At 40.0% G+C, this 22,738-nt stretch overlaps 1 protein-coding gene across 2 annotated transcripts; it reads right to left on the bottom strand.

Annotated features, from left to right (window-relative positions):
• Window positions 1-503: 503 nt before the first annotated feature.
• Window positions 504-21,578, bottom strand: pinx1 (PIN2 (TERF1) interacting telomerase inhibitor 1). Of its 2 annotated transcripts, none has more exons than XM_026142312.2 (7): window positions 21,347-21,578; window positions 20,653-20,762; window positions 20,405-20,497; window positions 20,111-20,192; window positions 19,066-19,155; window positions 13,910-13,992; window positions 504-2,123 (listed from the first exon to the last, which is right to left on the bottom strand). In XM_026142312.2, the coding sequence occupies exons 1-7, from the start codon at window positions 21,363-21,365 to the stop codon at window positions 1,467-1,469; spliced, it is 1,134 nt and encodes a 377-aa protein (XP_025998097.1). In that variant the 5' UTR covers window positions 21,366-21,578; the 3' UTR covers window positions 504-1,466. The 2 variants fall into 2 exon arrangements, with proteins under 2 accessions (XP_025998097.1, XP_025998099.1); XM_026142314.2 differs by lacking the exon at window positions 21,347-21,578 and adding an exon at window positions 21,276-21,312.
• Between the last annotated feature and the right edge of the window lie 1,160 nt (window positions 21,579-22,738).

Genomic DNA, 22,738 nt, shown 5'->3' with positions numbered 1-22,738 from the left:
GTACAAAACTATTACTTTATGCTTGTCAAACAGTGTCATTTTTCATTAGATTCCACTAAAGAAATGGGAACAAAGTATGTTCTTACCACAAGCTGCCGGTAATCATCCAATTCAAAATTGGTTCTTTATCAAGTTATATCTTATGTGTAGAAGCTCTGGTTCACCATGCAAGTTTTTTTTTTATGGCTGAGTGATTCATAGGTCAGTAATAAGTGGTTAATAAATGGCCAGGGGAGGGGGTGAATTTACATACACATTATACATACACTAATAAATACAATCCTCTGAAAATGGTCAGGTACAAGTATTGGACTGAAACCAAGTGGAAGAGCAGCCAAAGAAAAGCTTTGCCTGGAGGACTATTGCTCAAGAGCACTTAAAAAAGTAAGAAGAAAAGAGTTTAACTCATTGGAAGCAAAACAAAGAAATCAGAGGTGTCTCAATACTTTTGCACAACATTTCTCTTGACCTATGGAGAAAAAAAAAGGGACACATTCAAAGGGTGATGGACATTTGGATTTATTAAAAAAAAAAAAAAACACTTCTGTAGAACTCAATAGTCAAGAATTCTTTCATATATCTGCCAAAGCATTATCAAAGTACATCAGCCATGTGACATCAAAGAGAAAACATGTTTCCGTTTCATTTTGTAAAGCTGACAGAAGCTGTCTGAGTCACTTTAATAAAATAAAGGGGCATCAAAAGTGGTGGGAAAAAAATAAACCACTGTGAAAATGGGCAAATAGTAATGCATTTACATATAAGATGGTAATATACAAAATTATATTTTCCAAAAAATGCATTTTTATCATAGGAAATGTGGGCGATTCTACTCATTTTAATTCATTGGGCAAGAGAATTCATAGAATGAAGCACGTGTATCATCTAAATATTATTTTTATTTTAAAAAGGGATTAGACGACAGTCATGTCAACTTCTCTCTATATTAAATACATTTTTAAACATAGCTGTATGTCTATCCCACTTTAATATCTGAGCAGTAAATATGAGGCTAACTTTGCTAAAGATTGGAAACAGGAAAATGGCTAGTCCAGGTGTACCCTTCTGACTTGAACACTGGTGGTAAAACATGTTGGGGGTTTTATGGGAAGCTCCAGACCTTTTTCCTAGTTTGTATTTCCTGTTGAGCCATGATAGTGGTGTTTTTATTCTCATCTCACTGTCAGCAAGATGTCCATACTATCTCCTCCTACAGCAGTGTGTTCCAGAGGCCACCAGTGCAAGGTTGAGGCTTTTTATAGGCTGCTTCAAGGTTTTTTCCAGTGACAAACACTCCCTATCAGTTTTTTCTACAGTCACTATCTAAAGAATAATAATAAGAAAAAACCAGCATCAATGGATGCTTTAACAGATTATTATGGTGTGTATATACAAGGCATTTAATTTCATAATACAAGTACCCCCTTAGGAGTCAGGAGAATAGTGCAGTACTGAGTCACCCTGCCCTAATGTAAACCCTGCTCTTGATGCTTCCTTTTCTTTTTCTTTTTGGATTTCTTTTCCACCAGCTCTTCCTTCCTGTCTTCTGTTGCTACACTGTCCACCTCATCTCTGCGCTTCTTCTTCTTTTTCTGCACTGTATTTAAATCTAGCGTTTCATCCTCTGCGGGCTCGTGTCCATTTAGTAGCTCACTTTGCTCACTGTGTTTTTTAAGCTTTTTCTTCTTGGTTTGTAATTCTTCACACTCAGTGCTACAGGTGGAGCTACAGTTTTCATTTACTACTTCTTCACTTTCTGCCATTTTTCTCTTTTTCTTTGAACGTTCTTTCTCTTGATCCTCTTTGTCCACTACTGCAGCGGGTGTGCTACACTGCTCTTCTGCAGCCTTCTTCTTCTTCTTCTTTTTCTTCTTTTTGGGCTCTTCTGTATCATCATTGCTGTTGTGGTTGAGACCGACTTCCTCAGATGCATTTGATGTCTCAGGAGTATCTGCATTCTGGGCCCCACGAGCCTTTTTCAGCTGAGCCATACGCTGTGCAAAGTACTCCTGCATAGTGAGAGTACTCGTGACAGTCTTAGTGATGGCTTCTGGGTCCTGGTCAGAAGGATCAGGATTCACGCCATCCTCCGCCTCACCCTGCGAGTCACTGCTGTTGCTCTCCTAAACCACAAAGACACGAGTAAGAAGGCAGAGTCAGGCTTTGATGCATCACTTTGAGAATCTACACAGATAAAGACAACAACCAATGGTAGAGCGAGGGGGGGCTTAAGTGGTCGTCAATCAACATGTAAAAATTACCACGGCAGACTTCAGTGAGTGAAAAGAAAGAGCACACAACAGGATGCTAATTTAACAATAGTTGTTAAAGCCTTAAAATAAGCACTGAACCACATTTATCACCCAGTCATTAATAATCTTCATAAATCCATCAATCCAGCTGTGGGTGTTTGTCACAGTTAGCTTCTTAAACAGTCACCCATCAGTGATGGCTCACAATAAAGAATTTCAGGTACTTCCATTATTTTCTAGTATGTTTCTAAATTCAACAGTCCAAAAATCATCTTCTATTTTGTAATTGTTGCATAATTTCCCTCCTAACATTCTAGACCTTATACCCAATTAAGCCAACAATGCCAGCATATGATAAATATTTTTTTAAATCGCTGTATTGTGGTGTTGGAAAAACTGTCGATAAGAAGACTAAGTGAATGTAGATTTTTGCGTTTACTAAATGTCACAGTGGTATTTCAAAAAGATTCAAACAACTTCAGCCGACTCATTGGCGATGTAGTGCACCTGTATGTGCCTGCCACTAAGATGCATCATTAGTTTAATTCTGAAATTAAGTGAGAGGTGCTCGCATCAGTCATCGTCCCCACGTTGATCGGAAAGGTTAAAAAGTAGGGCAGTTACGACTCATTCTGCCGACCTTTAGGCTCCACATTAAAAGAGGACAACTTTACAACTGTGAGGAACAACTACACTCCAGATTTTAACTCCACAGCATGAACAATTTGTCACCTCACCCCTGTGAGCCATTTGTCTTCATTTTCCTAATGGCCTACTCAATGCATAATGATTTGTTCAGAAGAATACAGAAGCTCCTCTTGAGGATCACACCAAACAATATAGCCTTTCCATATTACCTCGGAGATGGTGAATTATTAGATGGCATTTTTCAAACCCTACAGATTAGAGATAAATTGAAAACACTGTTGTGTCGAGTCACCTCGTGGTTTTGGCCTTTAAGCTTTTACATTATGATTACACTACTCTGACCCTCGGCAGTGATTCAGGCAGATATGCTAACTAATGTTCGGGTAAAACAATGCATGTATGTTCTGGGACTTAAAAAGGCCTTTAATGTAGAGTGAAGTTACTAGATGTGGCTTTGGTCTTGTGTAGGGATGATGTGCTGTATGTTACTGCATGTAAAAGTGTTTTTTTCCCCCTTTCTTTAAACCAGTCACCAAGGACTTCAGTGAGCCCCTAAAAGCAATTAGTCTTAGCCAACTAAAAGGCTTTTCATAGTCAATATAGTTTCATCAAGGGAAACGCTATTGTCTTTGTGGTCTGATACACCGATTCATGTGGTAAAAAATGTCTGAAGAGCAAGAAAGGCTGCAACTTATGAACAAGATTTTTATCAGAACGAGAATGTTTTGCTGTGAGGATATCAGAGTGTTACATAACACAATCGCATCTACAAAACAACGAAATCAGATGATATGAAAAAACGTGACTGAGGCTAAATGACAACGCAGGTGTTCAAATGGACAAAGTTTTCCACCCTGACTACAAAGAACTTCTAACAAGGGGAATGAGGCCCTTCAGGTGAGGTGCCATTATACAAAACTTTTCAACTTCCCTGAGAAAATCTATACTCCCCGTTACTGCACAATGGCATCCTCTCTGCTTGGGAGAGTGGAGATGGAGCTTTGAGCTGACATCGCCAAACAACATGTAACTGGGATTTGGGAAGATGGCTGGGGGCCACTTTAGAACTGCCTGTGAAATTACTCTCAGGAGGGAGAGGGAGGGTGAAAGAGCTGGGAAGAATGAGGGGAGAGTGACTGAGCGAAGAACATCTTCATCATCAGGGAAAGGTGGCTTGAGCTTGGTATGTGGTTCATCCTCACTGCCTGGGGATCTCCATTAGACGCTCATCTGACAGGAGCAGAAGTGCTGTGCTGAGCACAGGCTGGACACACATACAGTATGGGGATAAACCTACAGCTCCAGTCAGCATTACTAGCAGCCCTGGAGATTTTTCTTGGCATGGAGTGTTGAGGGCAACATGTTACTAAGAAACTACTCTGCAGTAATGTTTGGGATCTTGTTTCCCCATATCCAGGTGTGTCTTCTATTCGTTAGTAATTTCTTCTGCTTTACGGCATATGGTACAGACCCAAAACTACAAAAAAGCTGCTTCTTTTTTTAAAAAATGAAAATAAAAAAAATTAGGATTTCACAGTACACTGTAAACCTTGTTGTTGCAATAAGATTAATGGTATACTAGCAGCAAGAATGGTGGCTGCTTCGTGAGTTATTATGGTAAAGCTTCCCATATTTAGTGGCAGAAGTTGACAAAATTCCAGCGACGATGACGGAACTTGAAAAGAAATCCTTGCGAAAAAGAACATAAAAAAAGCACAATATAGACAATTTTTAAAAAAACAAAAACTTAATCTTTTAAAGGCATCTTTTCCTTCATTTACACAGATATAAAAGCTGTATTATAAGGTACCAAGTATCACATAATCACTGTATTGTGGGAGTTTTTGTCACATGAAATGTATTGTCATAGCATTGTGAGCTACTCCATGATTCTCCTTTTTATATCATTTTATCTGTCTCTACATTTTAAAATACTGTCATTAAAAAAATAAAAAAAAAAACCCTAAAATGTTTATTTTTAAATGAGAATACACTGAATACTTACGGCCAATTATTCCACTGGTATAGAAGGGAGGAAAATAGGACGCATCATGTAACTTAACAATTTGATTTAATTTTACTGGCCACAACACCTGCAATAGTGAAAATTGAGAGCATATAACTTTTTCACTAAGGCTACAAGTTATAAATGTGTATGCATAAAATGATTTATTAAAATCATCCAAAAGAGAATGTCATTTCTTTTTGATATTTTTCCTTTTGACAGTGGTTAGTTTAGATTCACCAATAAACACGAATAATGTTTTTTACTTAGCATATACATACTAAGCTATCCTTTGCATAAGGATGTACCAAATGTACAAATTTATAATTGCTGGGACTAGAAGAATGACTTAAATAAATAAACAAATAAATAAGCCTGTGCTGTAGAACACACCTATATCAAGCCATGTCTACTCCTTCTCCTCCTCTTCTCCCAGATGCAGAACCCCAGGAAAAGGATGCACTCAATGCACTGTGTGCAGTTCTGAGATAAGGCTCCTTCAGCAGAGGAGCGGCCTGGCTGGCTATCGGGCCCTTCCTGCTCCGCTCTCTCCTCTGGCGGGGGCTGGGCAGGGAACACAGGGAGGGTCCACAGAGGGTCCCAGAGAAAAGGAGAGGGTGGGAAGACATTCAACAGGCCGTCTCCTTCAAGACACTCCAGTTCTATCTCTTCTTGGTAATGTAGTCACTGGAAAGCCGATGGTAAGACATGTGGCAGAGGTGCCAGGATACCGAGGCCAACACATTCAGTGGGAGAGTCAATCAAGCCAGCAGAGAGATGATGGAAAGGGTTCACCAGAGTGCATGCAAAACTTTTCTCCCCAGCAAAATGTAGCAAAAAGAAACAGAACGATGTTCAGTTCATTTATTACTAATTTGCTCTAACGGCTTTGCAGAGCAAGCTGGGTTACTTTATGTCTGCCTACTTCTAAAGAGAAACCAAAAGTTCCAGGACAACAGCTCAAGTAACATCTTAAATTAAGGATTTTTGCCAAGTGCAAGATATGTTAGGTAGTAAGTGATCGATTGGTTGTAATAGTCACCTTGTTGAATGTAGGGAAAATGTTCAGGTGTAAAAATCTGATCAAACTTTAAAATGAGCCAGATTTTACAGGCAGTCAACCAGATCAAAGGATCTCAGTAACTATAGGACTTGAGGGTGCTAGCAGTCAGGAGTAGAGTAAAGGTCATTACACAGAGAGTGTGTTGCAAAAAAAATCAACATGAAATTCAGAATTTTCTGGATCTAAACTTGCCATGTAATGTGTACACACGAACGCGGTGCATTTTTGTGGAAAAAAAGAGAAATACTGCAAATCCATCTACTCAAATTCAAACACAGGTCTAGTAAATATATGTAATAACTAGAGCAGGGCGATATGGCCAAAAATATTTATCACGATATACATTTGAAAATTTGCGATAACGATATAACTGATGATATAATTGATGCGAGACAAAATACTCCACAACATTACTAGCGCAAAAAGACAACCTTCCATTAATTTTCACTTAAACAAGAAGCTGGTTTTTATGTACAATAAAGCTTTATAAAAATGTAACAGTGCAAATGCAAATTCCTTGCTGAAAGTTTAACCAAAAGGCATTTCCAGTAGAAATGGGCTGACATATCCTGAGCATAACCATATATAATATCCACTGAAGTTAAAAAGAGGTGCTTTGCAACATTAAACTGTAGTGTGCAGTACGTATTTTTTGGACCATAAGGCACATTGAGCTAAACAAAGCAGTTAGATAAATCAAACTTTATTAAACTCATTCTTCTTGCTTCCTCCACTTCTGTACCATTGATTCATTGATGTTGAATTCTCTGGCAGCTGCTCTATTCTGTCTTGTCTTAATGTTGGTTTAAAATGGAGCACTGTAACAAAAAATAATTTCCCCCAGGGATCAATAAAGTATTCTGATTCTGATTCTGATTATTCCCATGTTGTTGCAGTATATTAATGACTAGCCTTGTATTGTGGATGGATTATCTCAGTTGTTCTCCTGACTGACGTTTGGTCCGTTTACAGCATCCTGCCATGCGATTGCATTTGTTTCTAACCATGAGGAACCTTAGTGTTCATCCTCCAGCTTCACTGTTTATGTTATGCTAACATAGCTGTGTCGCTAGCGATCACGTAGCACATACCAGCTAGCCCAACTTCAGTAACCCTACAAACGTCACTGCTGTTTAGTTTCCTGCCTTCATTTATGTTGGAAGTGATAGCAGAGCTGTACGTTTGAATTTTTTCAGAAATCTCTCAGTCAGAACATGCTATATCATGCTTAGGTAACTAGCGAAACTAGCGAGCTAACTTCCGCTAGCTTCCTGCTAACTTCTAACTCCGTTAAATGTAATAAATTTTGTTTTCATGGATGCCTGGAAGTTAAACTGAATTGTTACACCTGGTAAAGCAGCAATGCTGATCGTTTTATTAAAGATGAAAGAATTTAGACAGTTAACTCTCAGTGATGCTGCAGTGTTTGTTTGACCTGAAGTGTACTGAGTTTAGGACCCAGATTACTCCCAGATTTAAGAGCATCTTAGTCCGACAAATACGACAATAACGACGGCCGCTTGCATGTTCTGCAAAAAAATGTGCTTTGTTGTGTATCTGACGGACAAACACCAAACCAGTTCCACATCACTGAAGTTGCACCATTTTTACAAACCAATTCTGGTTCATCTGTTTCACTCAACAATCGGCCATGTGCGTATGAAAACAAAGGCACTGCGCATGCGCGTTTTACTCATATTCTATCGCGATATTTCATTTTCCTATCGTTGCCTAACATTATACCGGTATTACCGTGAACGGTATAATATGGCCCAGCCCTAGTAATAACAGAACCACAGTTTCTTTAAAAAATAAAAATAAAAAAAAAGTTTAGAAAATGCATATACCAACATGCACGTTAAACCTGGGGGAAGTTACAAAGTTTACCTGTATTTGATTTCTAAAAGTCATTAAAAACCGGGTGAATGTGAATAGTTTTGCAGACACAACACGCCTTCCAACTCATGTTAATTAGGATTTGACAATGCTCCAGTTGCTCATTTATTTTCCTAAAAAATAAATAAATAATAAAAAAAAAAAAACTGCCTGTTTGCATTACTTGCTTTTTTTTTTCTTCAATAAATTTCTAGCCAATATTGGTCGGGTCTGTAATTGCACGAGTGTGCCCTCATTGTTCTGCCACAATAATAAATTTGGTGATACTCAAGGTCTATGGATCAGGCCCTGATTAGCCAGCTGTCTCTCCCTGATGAACACGCAAGTCCAGCAGCCCCATCCTTCATGAGCCTGATGTGGGCGGACACGGGAAAAGGGGAAAAAAATAGATTGATACTTTATTTCCTGGGAAATAGGTAAATGTTTCAGTTGGCCACTTTAAGTACTGATGCTGCCTTCAGTGTCATTCTTTCATGAATCCTTGTTCTGTATAAATGTGGCCTACACAAAGTAAATTTTAAAACAACAAAAAAAGAAAGTAAATAAAATGATGAAGTGTACACACATCAAATGCCACACACGGTATGAAGCTTCCACAAAGCAATACTTTGCTTAACGCATAGCCTCAGTGTGCAGTTGAGGCAAAACGCATTAAAATGGGTTTGAAAAATTACACTTTGTGCCTGGTGCGAGAACGTTTATCATAAGTAACAAATGAAGACAACATTATGCATGCAGCATGACTGCCCTGTGCTTGTTTAACATTGCAAACGCTTGCTGACAATGCCCCCATCACGAACATTGGGGTACTCCCGCCCCCATCCCAATCCCAAGCCGGGGGAGAGAACAGACCGTGATTATTTTTCCCAGCTGTGATTTATTAGATTAAAGAGTCAGTGATTAAACGGTAGTCTGCGGCTGTAAACAGCCGAGAGAGCTGGAAATCTTTGGGCGGTTAGCTTTACCAGGCGGTAATTACCCTGCTCTCATGTATTCTAGCTTGGGCTGTAACTAAGAGACAGACACCCTCTTTTCTTTTCCTTTTTTTTTGTGTCCCACGCTAATCTGCAAGTGTCAGCGAGCTGGCATGAGAGCAATCCACACAACTGCCAGGGAGGTAAAGTGGCAAATGCGATGTGTGTGTGTGTCTTTTAGGGAGTTTGGGGGGGGGGGGGGGGGGGGGGGGATTTGGCGGGCCTTGATATTTTCGGCGGTCGTGTAAAAGGGCCTGTCAACAAAAATGCTCAAGAAAGGCAATGCTTTGCTCGAAGCAATTAGATGTTATCTGAGAATGTATTAGAGCTCTCCAGCTTCACAATGAGCCCTGCAGCCTGCGCGAATGCACCGCCCTGTTTAAAACTGCGGCAAACACACTGCGACAATGCACGTTTACACCGGCATCCCCTTTCAACATTTGAGTTCTGCATATTAATGAAAAAAACTTGACTTTTGGGGTTGTATTTCTATTTACAATGTCATTTTTACAATACAATGGCCTATACATAGTCTCTTTAAATTACATGATATGAAAGATAACTTCTCAGTTTGCTTACATGCCGTAAGTACAGCTGGTACTCTGGCTTTTTCTATGACCAAGCATCCACATTTCCTGGTCATTTTTAACTCACTTTACTCTCCACTGGCCTCAGTACCAAGCTGTAAAGCATAATAGATTTATATTTTAAAATAAAATAAAAAAAGGTCCTGAAAAGAAATCCTGCTTCTGCGCCATCAGCAAAGTTTCGTCCGACCCCCCTGGCACTTCGGCATCGCATCTTCCAAATGCTCAAGAGCCACCCGTGTCACCCCTGCCCCATATTCCTTAACACGGCAGTATCGGGGGAGCCCCTGCTGAAGCGCGATCCTTCATGTGGACAACGCGTGGGCAGGAAACACTTGCAACAGGTGCCGCCCGATGACGCTCGATCCTCGGCCCTTTGTGCCGGAGCACGAGTGGGAGTGGGAGAGGCCGCAGGGGTCGCGCTGACCCAAGAACAGGGCGCACCATGCCTACTGTCTGACTGGAGAGTCAGACGTCAAAACAAGGATCGCACTAAATTATTCGCCACCATTTTTCTTCCCTGACACTTTTAGGGAGTACAGAACTAATGAATGGATTGATGTTGGAACAACTGTCATGTCTGTAGTGGTCATAACGGTTAATATAAAACCGTAATCTTTAGATGTTTCTTTTTTCTTATGACTACCAGCCAAGCTTTTAGTTTTCAAAACTGGTAAATTGAAAACTCAAGCACCAAACTTTTCCATCATGCTGCGCGTCTTAACTTTAGTATATGAAAGATTAAAATACTAAAAAAATAATAATGATAATAAATCTCATTCCCTTTAATTTTAAACTAGTAGTGGTTTTAAAAATGCATCAAATCATAACTATTATTATTATTATTGTTATTACTACTACTACCGCCACCACCCACTCCCTTAAAAAGAGAAAGGAAGAAGGAAATGTAGGTGGAAAAATAAAACTATGGCTTGTTTCCACCTTTCAACTGAGCTGGCGGCTTTAAAAAATGACTAACTTTTGTTGATGTATGAATCGGCGGGGAGTCTATTTATCAGCAGGCCCTCTGCGGTCGCCCGCTTGGGTCCCTCAAGTCACAAGCCGCGTCGCTCCCCTTTGACTGATTAATTAGCCAATCAGAGGACATTTTTCACTGGGCGGCAGAATGGTTTATTTCAGCTAATGCCGGGGTTTCGAGTTGAGGCCCGTTGGAGCCTCGTTGGCTCTTTCGGCCTGCCTGAGTGGCTGGGCAGAGGGGCAAGGGAGATAAATCAAGCTGGGCTGGCCCTCCATGTGGCTCCCCTAACTAAACCCCCAGAGGAGGGCACAGAGAGCAGGGGTGGTGGAGAAGGAGGGGGGAGGAAGGAGAGCGGGACGCAAGACGGCCAGGGGCACTGCTTGCCTGCCGATAAGAACGGGGAGCAGGGCGCTGCCAAAGTGCCTTCATTTAAAAGTGGCCGGGGCTTTTTTGATATCTCGGCAGAGAGCGCCTGTCATTTGTCATGCGGTGAGTAATTGTACCGAGGGGCACAAGGAGGAGGCAGGAGATGGAGGCGGGTTGCTAGCGTGGGATGGGTGATGGATAACCGAGAGGTAAGTAGATAGACAGGTGCTACGCCGCAACCCTCACAGTAAGGCAGAGTAAATAAGGTTGTTTTGTTTTTTTAAGCACATATTTTCATGTGGCTACATAAAAACTGGTTATGGATGACATGGGAGATTCTCTAAGAACACGATCTTAGGAAATACTCTTGCACGAGTAAAATTAGGTTACAATCATGCTCAACTACATGTTTGTACATGCAATTAAAAGAAAAAAAAAAAATCAAACAGTGCTTCTAATCCCTGCTCTATCATACACTGTAAGAAAGGAGGGAGGAATGTGCATTTCACTATGATATCCCATCTGTCAGCATACTTAATCACAGATAATCACTTGTCAGTTAATTAAAGTTGACACAAAAATGCTTGTTTAATCATGGTCTGATCAAATATCTGCTGAACTATGCCAGGAAACAGGGTCAGTATGAGTTTCCTTTAAGCTTTCATGTGCATTTCTCATTTTTTTTTAAATATCAAAAATAACAGTAAAAAAATTGCAAAAGAAAAAAAAAAATGCAGATTTTTCATTATGTACAGCTTTAAAATAAATACATTCTTAACCTGGAAGATAAATTTTTACCTTAAACAGAGCTCTACCCTCTGAACAAGATATTTACATTTAATATTAACACTAAAGGAATAGAGCTACTGCTCCCTGTAAATAACCAATTAAAATATTCTCATATACTGTTTCCAATACATTCTCATCTTTGATGAATAGAGGCATCTGGGACAGCTGAATGTGTACACACTGTGTGTGTGTGTGTGTCTGCGTGTTTGTGCGTGTACGCATGCGCTTGTCTGCACTTCAGGGAGGGTTGTGAGCCGCGATAAGAGGTGAGCAGGAAGCACATCACTGCAAAGGAAGGAAAACACCAGCAGTGAGGAACTGGTGGAAAGGAGGCCGGAGAGACAGCAGTGGGTGTGATTGTGCTGGAAGATTCATGAGGGGGAAGGAGGGCAGGTCTGGAGAAGCCGATCCAGATTTGGTCAAAGTCTCTTGGCCTCACCTTGTCACGATGCAGATATGTGATATAATGCGACCGGTGGCAGTGGCTTCTGCAAGCCACTACAAATCAACTACACCATCAAGCCAAAGCTCGTCGCTACTAAGGGTTACAACTCCATGGGGCATTGAGATTACTGCAAGCATATATTATACTTTTGCAGCAACAGCAGTTAAATGTAAGCACAGATCAGTGTGAGCTGAGGGTCACTGGCAGCGTCGCCTTCACTCTCGCAGGAGATTCGGCAAAATGCCTAGAGCTCGATTGGTCCATCACCCTCTTTGCCTCTTTTCCAGCAACCTCAGATGTTGCTGGGTTTCAACACAAGGCCTCATGGGAAAGCATTGTAATTGTGTTGAGTGTTTTCGATATGGTCAATGGTGTCCCTCCTGGCTGTAAAATAACAACCCATAACCAAATGTTTAGAGAGGGAAAAAATATGGTGTGTATTGCTTGCATTTCCAGTGTTAATCAGCTGGGGAGCAGCTGCCATTGTGATGCTATGGCTCAGCACCTGCTGGGGGAATAGGGCAGGGTGGATTTTGTACAATTTATGGATATTTAAGATGCCAATTTCTTCAAGCCAAATGCTCGAGATAAACACAAGAAGCCAGCAAGAGGCTTTTTCTGGGCCTTGGAGTCCAAAAGCTAGATATGTTATTGTTCTTCTGGCCCTCTACTGGGCCAGTAAAAGTTCTAAGAACAACAAAAAAAAGTTTTTATTGCACATTTTTAAATGTGTTATTTTTTTCATAATAAAATAATAAAAAGTACAAGTTATGTGGGTGCTTAATAATTTCCAGTTCTTCTGTGCATGTAAATCTGTTCTATTAATCAGCTTAGATCATTTTTAATAGCATCTTTTATGTACATGTATTTTTAACTATATAATTCACTCATCTGTCTTTCATTTCAATAAATGACATCTTTGATGTGAGTTTGAATAAGTACGGCTTCATATAACTCCACAGATAAACACTTGAGCTGATTTTCTGATTAAAACAGCTTGACAACTTATTTAAAAATCAATAGAAAGATGATGCAGGCAAATTTCATAAATAACATTTTGCTTTTGATATGTAAGCTAAAGGTTCTTACTGGATTCGAAATACAACTCTGACCCGCAGGAGCCTGTAAGCCATGTTCCAAAAGCATGAGACCTACCATAACGCCAAATGGCAAAGTGACGTTTGAAGTGATGGGCCCACCAATGCCAAGAGCAAAAAAGAAACTTTTTTTGCAAGCGTCATCATTTCAGATTTCTGCACACCTCACTGCAATTTTGATGTTCCTTTAATAATGCCCGCTGGCACTCTTAACTAGCTGATGTGACGCTTCGAGACAGAAGTACAGCAAAGCAGGAGTGCGAGGGAGAGGAGTAGGGGGTAAGAGTGCAAATCCCTTAACTGGATTTAGGCGCTCTTGCTGCCATCGGTGGCCTGTTAGAGGTGTTAAAGCTGCATGCTGTGACACGGCTAATCTAGGGCCACGGGCTGCTCAAGGAGCCGTACCCCGCAGAAGCAGAAGGACCAGATGATACCAGAGTTACCGATGGAAGGAAGCATCAGCAACCAATAATCATTTGGAATTACCAAGGAGACACAGATAAGTGCAAGCCAGCTGGGCCAGTGGTGCGGCATCTCCTGCTGGACTGCACGCTTGACTTTGACGGGGTTAAGGAAGATCAGAGTCCTGTGCCCTTGCACTAATATTTTAGGAACGCACCCACTGGATTAGAATTACTATCTACAAAGCTTTTGTGCGAAGCCACAGGACAGTTTGTTTTTAACTTGTTAAACTAAGTGGATTTGATTAATAAAAATAAAAACTAATGTTTTTATAAATTATAATATTGAAGTCTCAAAACAACTTTTTTTCTAATTCTGAATGATGTAAATAGGTGTAATCTCTTACCTGATCTTGGACTTTTGCTGATTTAGCCCTCTTCCCAAAGATACAGTTAAGATCTGTTTCACTACGACTGGATAGATCCTTTCCTGAAAGAGTAATAAGCAGAAAAGAATATGTACAAATCATTAACACCAGGCTGGAAAACTTTTGTGCTGCGACTCGGAATAAAAAGACCACCTTATGAATTAAAAGGTGATAAAAATTGATTCACAGTCCCATTTTCAACAACATGCACGCTTTTTTTTTCTTAAAGAACATTGTTTATTGTTTCTCTTTTTTCCAGGCAAACCTTTAAATATTGCAGCTGAGTACCTTATGTGTGTTTGTGTGTTGGGGGTGAGCAGAAGGTGGTCACTGAGTAAATAAAAGAAACAGGGTAGGGGTGGTGGGGGGCTGTATTCTTTTTGCAGGGATAAAACGGTAAAGAAAAATAAACTGGACGAAAAGGTCTGCTACGCCACGCCTCCGGATTCCCCTTTTCAAGCGGGTCCTCAAAGACTCCTGAAGCACACAGTGGCTTGTCTCAAGCCTGGGTCCTGTTCATGCAGCTGCATCCTCTTCCTTCAGCGGGGCTCTGATAACATTTGGTTATTTATTGCTTTTAAACCTCTATCTCCCCTGCCCTTGGCTTTGAAAGTCCCTGCACATACAAGGTCTAAGCAGCAAAACCAAGAAAGTCCGATGAAAAGTAAAATAAATGGAAAGGACGGTGGGGGTGGGTGGGGTGGGGGGGTGTTTGCTGTGGTGGTTGTCATCTAGTGAACTCCGGTCAGACAAAAATTATATCCAATTTGACCTTTCTACTGTTTGGATGAGGAAGTGCCTGTCAAAATTGTCAGGCTTTCAGGTGAAAGTGCAAATAACAACGTTCTGATTAAAAAAAGAAAAATCCTAGTTTTTCCCACTATGCGTTTAAAGTTGGATGAATACACTTAAATGGGATGAAGCGTGGGTACTGCCCACATGCAGTGGAAAAGGTTTGCGGTTTCCAAGGTCACAGATGAAACGACAATTATCAGTAGAGACTTACAGAAGCTCCAGTGAACAGAAAACACTGTCAGTGAAATTAGAACGGGAGGTCCTCAGCATATATACATGCAATTCACACGGTCTGTTAGGCTCCATCAATTCACTTTGGCCGTGATGCAAAAACATGTTTAATTAAAAGCCCAAAAGCTGGAACGAAGCCAACACAGAGTAGCCGATGGAGAGCTGTAGTTAAATTCCGCATCAACCACCCTTGCTGCCCTGACAGGTGATAGATGGAGGTAGCAATTAAAACTGGGTTACTGGTTTATGCTGTGGGCCCTGGACCTAAGCAGTGGAGATTTTGGTGCCTTTCCCCACAAACAAAGGCCATCAATCCTCAGCGCTGGCAGAGAGAGAACCAGCATGAACAGGATATCAATATTAAAAAAATAAAAAAAAAAGGAAAAAAAGAAAGGGAGAGTCGGGAGGAGACCTGCACTAAAAGGGAGAGGTACTGATGATGCTGTGGCCACAATGTTTTTACAGCAGTACTGCAGGAATGCACTGAGCTCAGTGTCTGGTTATAGACCAAGCCAAGCCAATTCTCAAGAATGGGGCAATTCGGCAGAAGTGAGAGGGGAAGACCCGGGAAGAATTTTAACTTAAACTTGCTTTTGAATCAAAATGTGAGTACAAAAAAAGTTAAGCAGTACAAACTGAGAGCCAAAAAGAAAACATAGATGATTGAAATAATGATCATAATGGAAAAATGTTTAATTATGGCTAACAAGCATTAGATAAGAGTACGGATAAACTATTAGATCCGTTTGTTGGAAAGAGGAGATAAGCTGTTATAATAGTTATAAGTAACTGAATCTTTATCTAGGAGTTTTTTCAAAGGCATAATCAATTAGTGACTAAATGGAATCAATAGCTGTTAAATGGAGTGCACCAGTGTTTTGAAATGGTGGGCCAAAAGTTGCAGATAAATGGTTTAAACCAATGATGTCAAACGTATTTTACACTGAGGGCCAGAAAATAACAGAAAAGATCCATTTTTTTTGGCTATTTAATTGTTTATCTGTTACTTAATTACTTTGGTGTCGTTTGAATGCCCATGAGGGAGGTCTTTGTAGGCAAGACAAACTTATGAAAATACAGATAAAAGTCCAAAATTTATGCCCTCTTTCATATTTTCCAAAGCTGTCCAATGGTCTGGAATCTAGGCTTTGCCAGGCCAATTCTGGCTCCTGGGCTTTATGTTTGACACCCCTGACTTAAACAATTCACAAGCATAACTGCTCTAAACAGAGCTAAAAGTAGTCCAATCTTAGAATAAAATTAATTCAACTGAAGCTGCGCGGTGGTGAAGTGTTTTAGATGCAAAAAACTACTGGACTAAATAAACAATGTACTTTAAAATGGCTCAAATGAGGTTGGAATATTCAACCAGAGAAACTATCACGAAAAGGCTGACAGTCAATGACAGAGCTATTACCTGATCTTTTCAACCTCTCATGTAACAAGCTTAACAACTCTAAATCCAAGCCTCAACTTGGCAACAGCTTCACAGAGAGGAGAGCGGTCGGTGGAAACTTGCAAACAGCCGTGACAGGTTATATGTTGCCAGGTAACTCTTTGGTTTTAATCTGCGCCATAAACTGAAAACAAAATGATGATCTGTCAAGAGGAAGTGCCCAATACATAAAATACTGTCACCTGCCACTTAGAGAGAACAATAAATATGTTCTCAATTTAAAAAGGTCAAAAATGACAGTTCTCTAGTTCAAAGTGCACTGACCATAAACGCCTATCAGACCACTGAGAACTGGGAGTCTCAAGTTTCCAATTAAATTATAAGTTGCGTACAGTCAAACATGAAATACCAGCCTCCTTTATTGTTGCGTGACAACGGTTGCCACCTCTTTGTATAGCAACATGTTAAAACGGTGTTATATTCCCAAAGACAGTTGAAGGTCTACGGTCAACAGAGCTGCACTCTCCTTCAAGAGTCCAGCTACAATAATTGCACCTGCAATCCCCCTAAACGGTTTCCTTCTCAACATGCCAAATGCAATGAACTGCAAATTTTCTCTTTAGTTTCCTCTGAAATTTTATAAACATCTGGTGGGAATAAGAGTAGCATTTCAGCAGGTTCACTAGAAACATGTAGAAGACACATTTAACAAGAAACTGGTGTGAAACAGTTCAGACTAATGAGACAAAATTAAACTTAAATTTTCAACAACAGAGACCACTATAGAGACGGCCGGGGCATGCATTTATGCCAATGGAACTTGCACACAAGACACACTACGATAAATCAGAGATTTAAAAAAATGTCCAGAGCAGTCAAACAAGCCCAGGGTTCAACAAAGGCTCCGGTCCACTGGACAGTTTAAAAAAAATAAAAAATAAAAAATGTGGAGGACCTCACCCATGGCTATTCAAACTACACCAAACTAACCGAGTTGTGGATTTCTGTATTTTACACATTTAATTCTTACAATTTAAGCACAAAGACTCGTGCTGACAGCATTTTTCGTCTTTTTCCTTCAATGATGGTAATTTCTCTACACTTACAGAGAGGGGACCTTCACTGTATGTGGCCCATGATGTAAAATGAGTTTGACATCTCAGTGCGATTCCAATTAGGTGTTAACAGTCATCCTCTCCCATACAGATGTTGATGTAAACCTACTCAAATTAAATCTAAGCTTCAGCACAGTATTTTATAAAATAACTGTCCAGAACCAGATTGGACTAAATTTTATCTTGTACACTCATGAGGCCTAATAACATATAAGAAACTTAGTTGGCCATATTTCACATTTCAAAAGCAGATGTGGTTAAAAAGGCAGTGCGCTGTATATAACAATGTAAAGCGATCAGGAAGCAGGCGGAAACAGAATGAGCCAAAGGTGCTTCTGGGTGAGTCACAAAGGTTTCAATCTAAACTAAACTTCACACAAGGCTGTACGAGCACTCAGCATCTAACTCTGATCTGTAGTGAACCAAGAAAAACTGAGCATCAGCATCATCATCATCATCCCGCCAAGTCCACACTTTATGCTTTGCGTGTCTCTTGTATAGGTGAATCTCATCTGTCAGGAAACACTCACGCAAAAAAAAAAAAAAAAAAAAAAAAAAAAGGGGTCCGTTTTTGGCTCCTGCTAAATTAAGACTACAAAAACAGGGCAAGAGGGTCTGGGGGAGAGACCGAGGCAGTGTTTTATCAGGATGGGTCATCTAATAGGTCACGGGAGGTTGTTGTTTTTGGGGGGCCAGTAAATGGAGATGCCAGATGCCCCAAACAGGAAGCAGGAAGCTGCTATTGAATGACGTAAAGTGTAGAAGGCTCTTCCAGGTGAGGCAAAAGTTGAGGTATTTTGTTTTTGCAGAGCATGCTGACTTGATGAGGTAGATTTTAAGCTAGTGACAAATAATTATTGTTATTGTATTATTATTTAGACATGTTTACAATCAATGAGTGCACTAACATACAAAACAAAAATAGTATCTGTATCAGCTACATAATCCAAGTACAAAATAACACACAGTTTCATCATTTCACCAAAGAAGGTAGGTGTGTGATCGTGAAACTATGCTGCAAGCCCAAATGCAGCGACTCAGCAGTAAAATATGGGCTAGCAGTTACCCATTTTGGTCCAGAACACAAAAGTCCTCCTTACGCCTATCAGTGTTCTGGCCTTGACCAGCAAATCTTAACTTCCTGACGTGTAAAAGAGCAATGAAAGGAGAGGGGAGAGTTATAAATAACCTCCCCTAGTGCTCACACCAGGCCAGCTGACCCAGGACAGGCTGACGGAGCTCTGATCAGAGCCTGTGGTCTGAGACGAGCACAAAGCTTAACGAGGGTCAAAGAGGTTGTCTGTCCGTCTCCCTGAGTAGATGGTATGCAGGTGTATATTGGCATCAAAATAAGAAAGCAGGGGGGATTATTTTTGCTTGCAGTTAGAATGAACTAATTATCCTCAATGCGTTTCTAACTTTCTGCTGTGTTAAGAATATAATCAGGCCTCCTGGCTGACATTTTAATTGTTTTTTAAATAGGATATAGTTTGACAGGTAATTGCTGCAGAGAGCAAGAAAACTGTGTTTAGCATCGTATATCTTAGCACATTTATTCCTGTTCATCTCGCTCCATTGCCGCCTCATGATAAACCCACCTTTAGTGAATTTCATGTAGTGGACCCTCTTTTTGGATGTCTTGGATTTTTCTTCCAAACTGAAGCCTTTCTGCTCATTTGGTGGAGTTTCTACAGAAGAAGAAAATTGAAGATAAAAGTTGAAATATGACCCAGATTGAGTTAGAAAATTAGAAGAATGTTATTTAGTATCATCATCCGGTAGTGTAAACATGTTTTTGTCAGCACTGAGGATAATGGTTACTGTGAATATAGCCTTGCCTTTAAGTAACTAAATGTTGCACTGTAGCACCCTCTACTGTCCAACGGGCTGATTGATCAAAACAGACTTTTTTTCTTTTTTTGCAGTTTTGTGTTGCTTGATAACAGATAAAAGTTTTCACTTGTTTTGGAAATGTTACTATTGAATATGAGTTTGTTTTGCATTTCTTTTAACACCAGCATGCACCAACACTACATGCTTTACAATATAACATTCAGTACTGTGCAGAACTCTTGAACCATTCCTAATTTCTTTACATTTTGCTTCCAAGGAGCCACACCGTCTTATAATCAAGTGCTCTTGACCAATAGTTCTAAAGGATTTCTGGAGAATTTTAAAGAAATGACAAGAAAACGGCTCAAGCGAGTTGAACAATAAAGGTGGTCATACTAAATATTGACTTTAAAAGTCAGAATTCTATAAACTCTGTTGTTGAATTTTATACTGTATTTCCATGCATGTTTGAACATTTCAATAAATGAATGCATCTATTTCCCATTTTCCTAGTAAAATATATGACTCAAGACTTTTGCATAGTACTCTACATAGTTGATCAATGGCAGAATGAACTATAAAACTAACCAAATATAATTATGAACATGTAGGAAGTCACTATATCCTGGCCATCCAGGATATCATCGTATACTTGACATGCTGCTATGTTGTGCTATGACACAAGACAAGCAGCCTTCATTAGTTTTCATTAGTTTGTCTTATTAAGATATGATCGCCTTTATTAGTCCCACAGCTCAGAAATTTAGTTGTATAAAGTTGATAAAGGTTTATCGGGCTTCGTGTACATACCACTGCTGCTGTTTTGACCATGGCAGCTGTTCAGTTGAGCAAGCAGCTCATTAAAATCATCTTGGTGAGCAATCCACTTATCCTGTGGAAAAATCATACACGGCAACACAATGTGACTAAAAAACGACAGGTTAAAATGACAACTTAAATAATTAATGAGGATTTGTAAAAGTCGAAAAATCTCAAATTACACCATGCAAAACAAAATGACGTAGTTAGGGTCAACACAGATGTGACTTTTTAAAAGCCTTCATTTGATTCAAACGTGAAACTGGGCTTTAAACGTTTGCTTACCTCACAGCTGGCATTTGCTCCAAGCCCATAGCTGTCATTTTTAACTTTCACTTTGATATGGTCAGTTGAGCCTTGCTCACTCCTCCCCAGACCCTTAATTCAGATTTGAAAAAGAAAGGGAAAAGAAAGGGAAAAAAAAAGGGGGGGGGGGAGAGAGACATGAGACATGCTCACCAGTTCTTCCAATGTACAGTCTCTGAGGAAAAAAAAACCCAAAAAAACCAATATTAACCGCTTTCATTACTTACCTTTCCCTTGGACCACCCCATTCGCTCAAGCATCTTCTGGCCAAATTTGGAGTCATCATTACTCCAGGCGCTGTTCCTGGGGTCGACAGACCACTTAAGCTTCCTACGAGCTGAACATACAACAGCAGCAACAGTGTTACATAACAGGAAACCAGAACAAGTCAGTCACATCGTCTCCTACTTTAAATGGTCTATACGCCTGACTGACACTGGGTTTATGGAGCCAACGCACATATGATTAACACCGATAAAAACAAAGACGGGATGCATTATGCGTGTGTTCATGACAGGAGCTAACCTGACAGTTATGAGAGATCACAATTGAAGTTTTACACTCCAACCATGCTTCCAGCGAGCTTTCTGCCACAACTTACGATTAAAGAGTTAACAGAGTGCATGTTTTAATAAACTTCTGCATCCCCAGAGCAAAACCTAACTACAAATGAGTGAGTTACTGTCGTTAGGAAGCAGTCAAAAGAAAAAACACGTGTCCACAGACAGCTGTTAAAAATGCTAATGCTAACTACCGGAATACTTTAATACACAATTCTACAAACTAATGAGCGTTTTCAGGAGGAAACTATGTGACATATTTTGTAGACCGGGGGTGCGAAAATAACCACCTAAACGTAGCGTCATGCGACGTCAGAAAAAATAAATATATATTTTAAAAAAGTGAAACAAGTATACATACGCTCAGCGAGCATGGACATCCTGAGGTCCTTTAACAGCTTGACGAAGGTCCAATAGGGTTCTCAAAATATGCCTGCGCAAAATACACGACTACGGCGGTATCGGAGGTGAATATCGCCTCACGGAAGCAAATGTTGTGTGCCTCATTCATTATGAATGACACTATACTATATGAATTTTTATATTATTTTATCGTGTCATATTATCTTTACTTTATTTGTTAACGTTACAGGTGAATATTTTTCGCAGACAGAGGGCGCTACAGCCAAACAGTCAGTCATTGGTCAGGACAGTTTGCTGCACGTGGCAGCTCACGCGTGTTTAAACAGCCAATCAGAGTTATTCTGGGTTTCTGAATTTAACACTGCTATAATGCTAAATATACAAATACATGTAGAGCCCACCTATAGACAATAATTGTTAGACACAAAACTAAAATGGGTTGGTGGTGTAAGTGACATCATAGCAGAAATTAATTAATACAAACAGTTTATATTCCAGCACACATCACAAGACCACTTGGCCAATGTATGTGCAGTGATCCAATTCAGCTGATATCAGCTCCCAGATCTTTCAGTCAAGTTCCACCCAAACTATTCTGTGCCCAGGTCAAACAAAGCACTGCCTAATTTCCTTCCCATACATGCAGCGGAGAAAACAATATCACAGGTGCATTTGACAAAATGACCTTTGACTATGCAGCAACACATTTAAAGAGGTTTTTATATAAAGAGGATTTGTGAACCAGAAGAACTATAAAAATATCAAATGATTAAGGAAATCTCAGTGCAGACCTGCTGTGGAAAGATTGTTGTCTGTTTTTCTTTTTGTTTTGTTAAAGTTGCTTAACTCATGGGAGCAAGGAAGCAAACCTGAATCATCTCTCCTCTCTCACTTAATGCCCGATATCACTTTTCACCTTAAGAAATCCTGTTGAAAGGTCTCTCACTAAAAGAAGAAGCACTTGAACTCTGAAAAAGAAGCCTGCTAGCTGCCTTTGAATTCGGCAGCTTTACCCACAGCAGAATAAACAGTAAATGCACATGGGCCAACTGAAGTTCACACAAAATACTGTAGTCATGCTTATGTAACTTAGCACAAACCTAAATAAAGACACAGCAATAGTATCAACAGATGCAGTGGTGGACTCTTTAATAGTGACTTTCACTTTGATCATTGGCATGCTAAAAAATTAAGCTTAGAGCATGGTAGATCAAAATCTGACATTTCAACACTCACAGCTGCATCAGTTTTGATGAAATCTCCAACAACACTGATTGAATTGCAGCCCCAACCCATGACAGAGTCTCCACCATGTTTTTCATATGGCTGTAGACACTCAGTATTGGACCTCTTTCATGACCTCCTCCTACAGCCGTTTCTCCCTGTCATT

The sequence above is a fragment of the Astatotilapia calliptera genome, chromosome 15, assembly GCF_964374335.1.
Source record: "Astatotilapia calliptera chromosome 15, fAstCal68.1, whole genome shotgun sequence".
NCBI classification, from domain to species: domain Eukaryota; kingdom Metazoa; phylum Chordata; class Actinopteri; order Cichliformes; family Cichlidae; genus Astatotilapia; species Astatotilapia calliptera.
This window is presented reverse-complemented; position numbering and strand designations above follow the sequence as displayed.

What these genes read in the sequence shown, in the direction of transcription:
- pinx1 (XM_026142312.2), bottom strand. An exon ending in TGGGGTGGTCCAAGGGAAAG is followed by an intron (nt 20,498 to 20,652) that starts GTAAGTAATGAA and finishes ATCTGAATTAAG; the next exon opens with GGTCTGGGGAGGAGTGAGCA. An exon ending in TGGTCAAAACAGCAGCAGTG is followed by an intron (nt 19,156 to 20,110) that starts GTATGTACACGA and finishes CTTCTTCTGTAG; the next exon opens with AAACTCCACCAAATGAGCAG.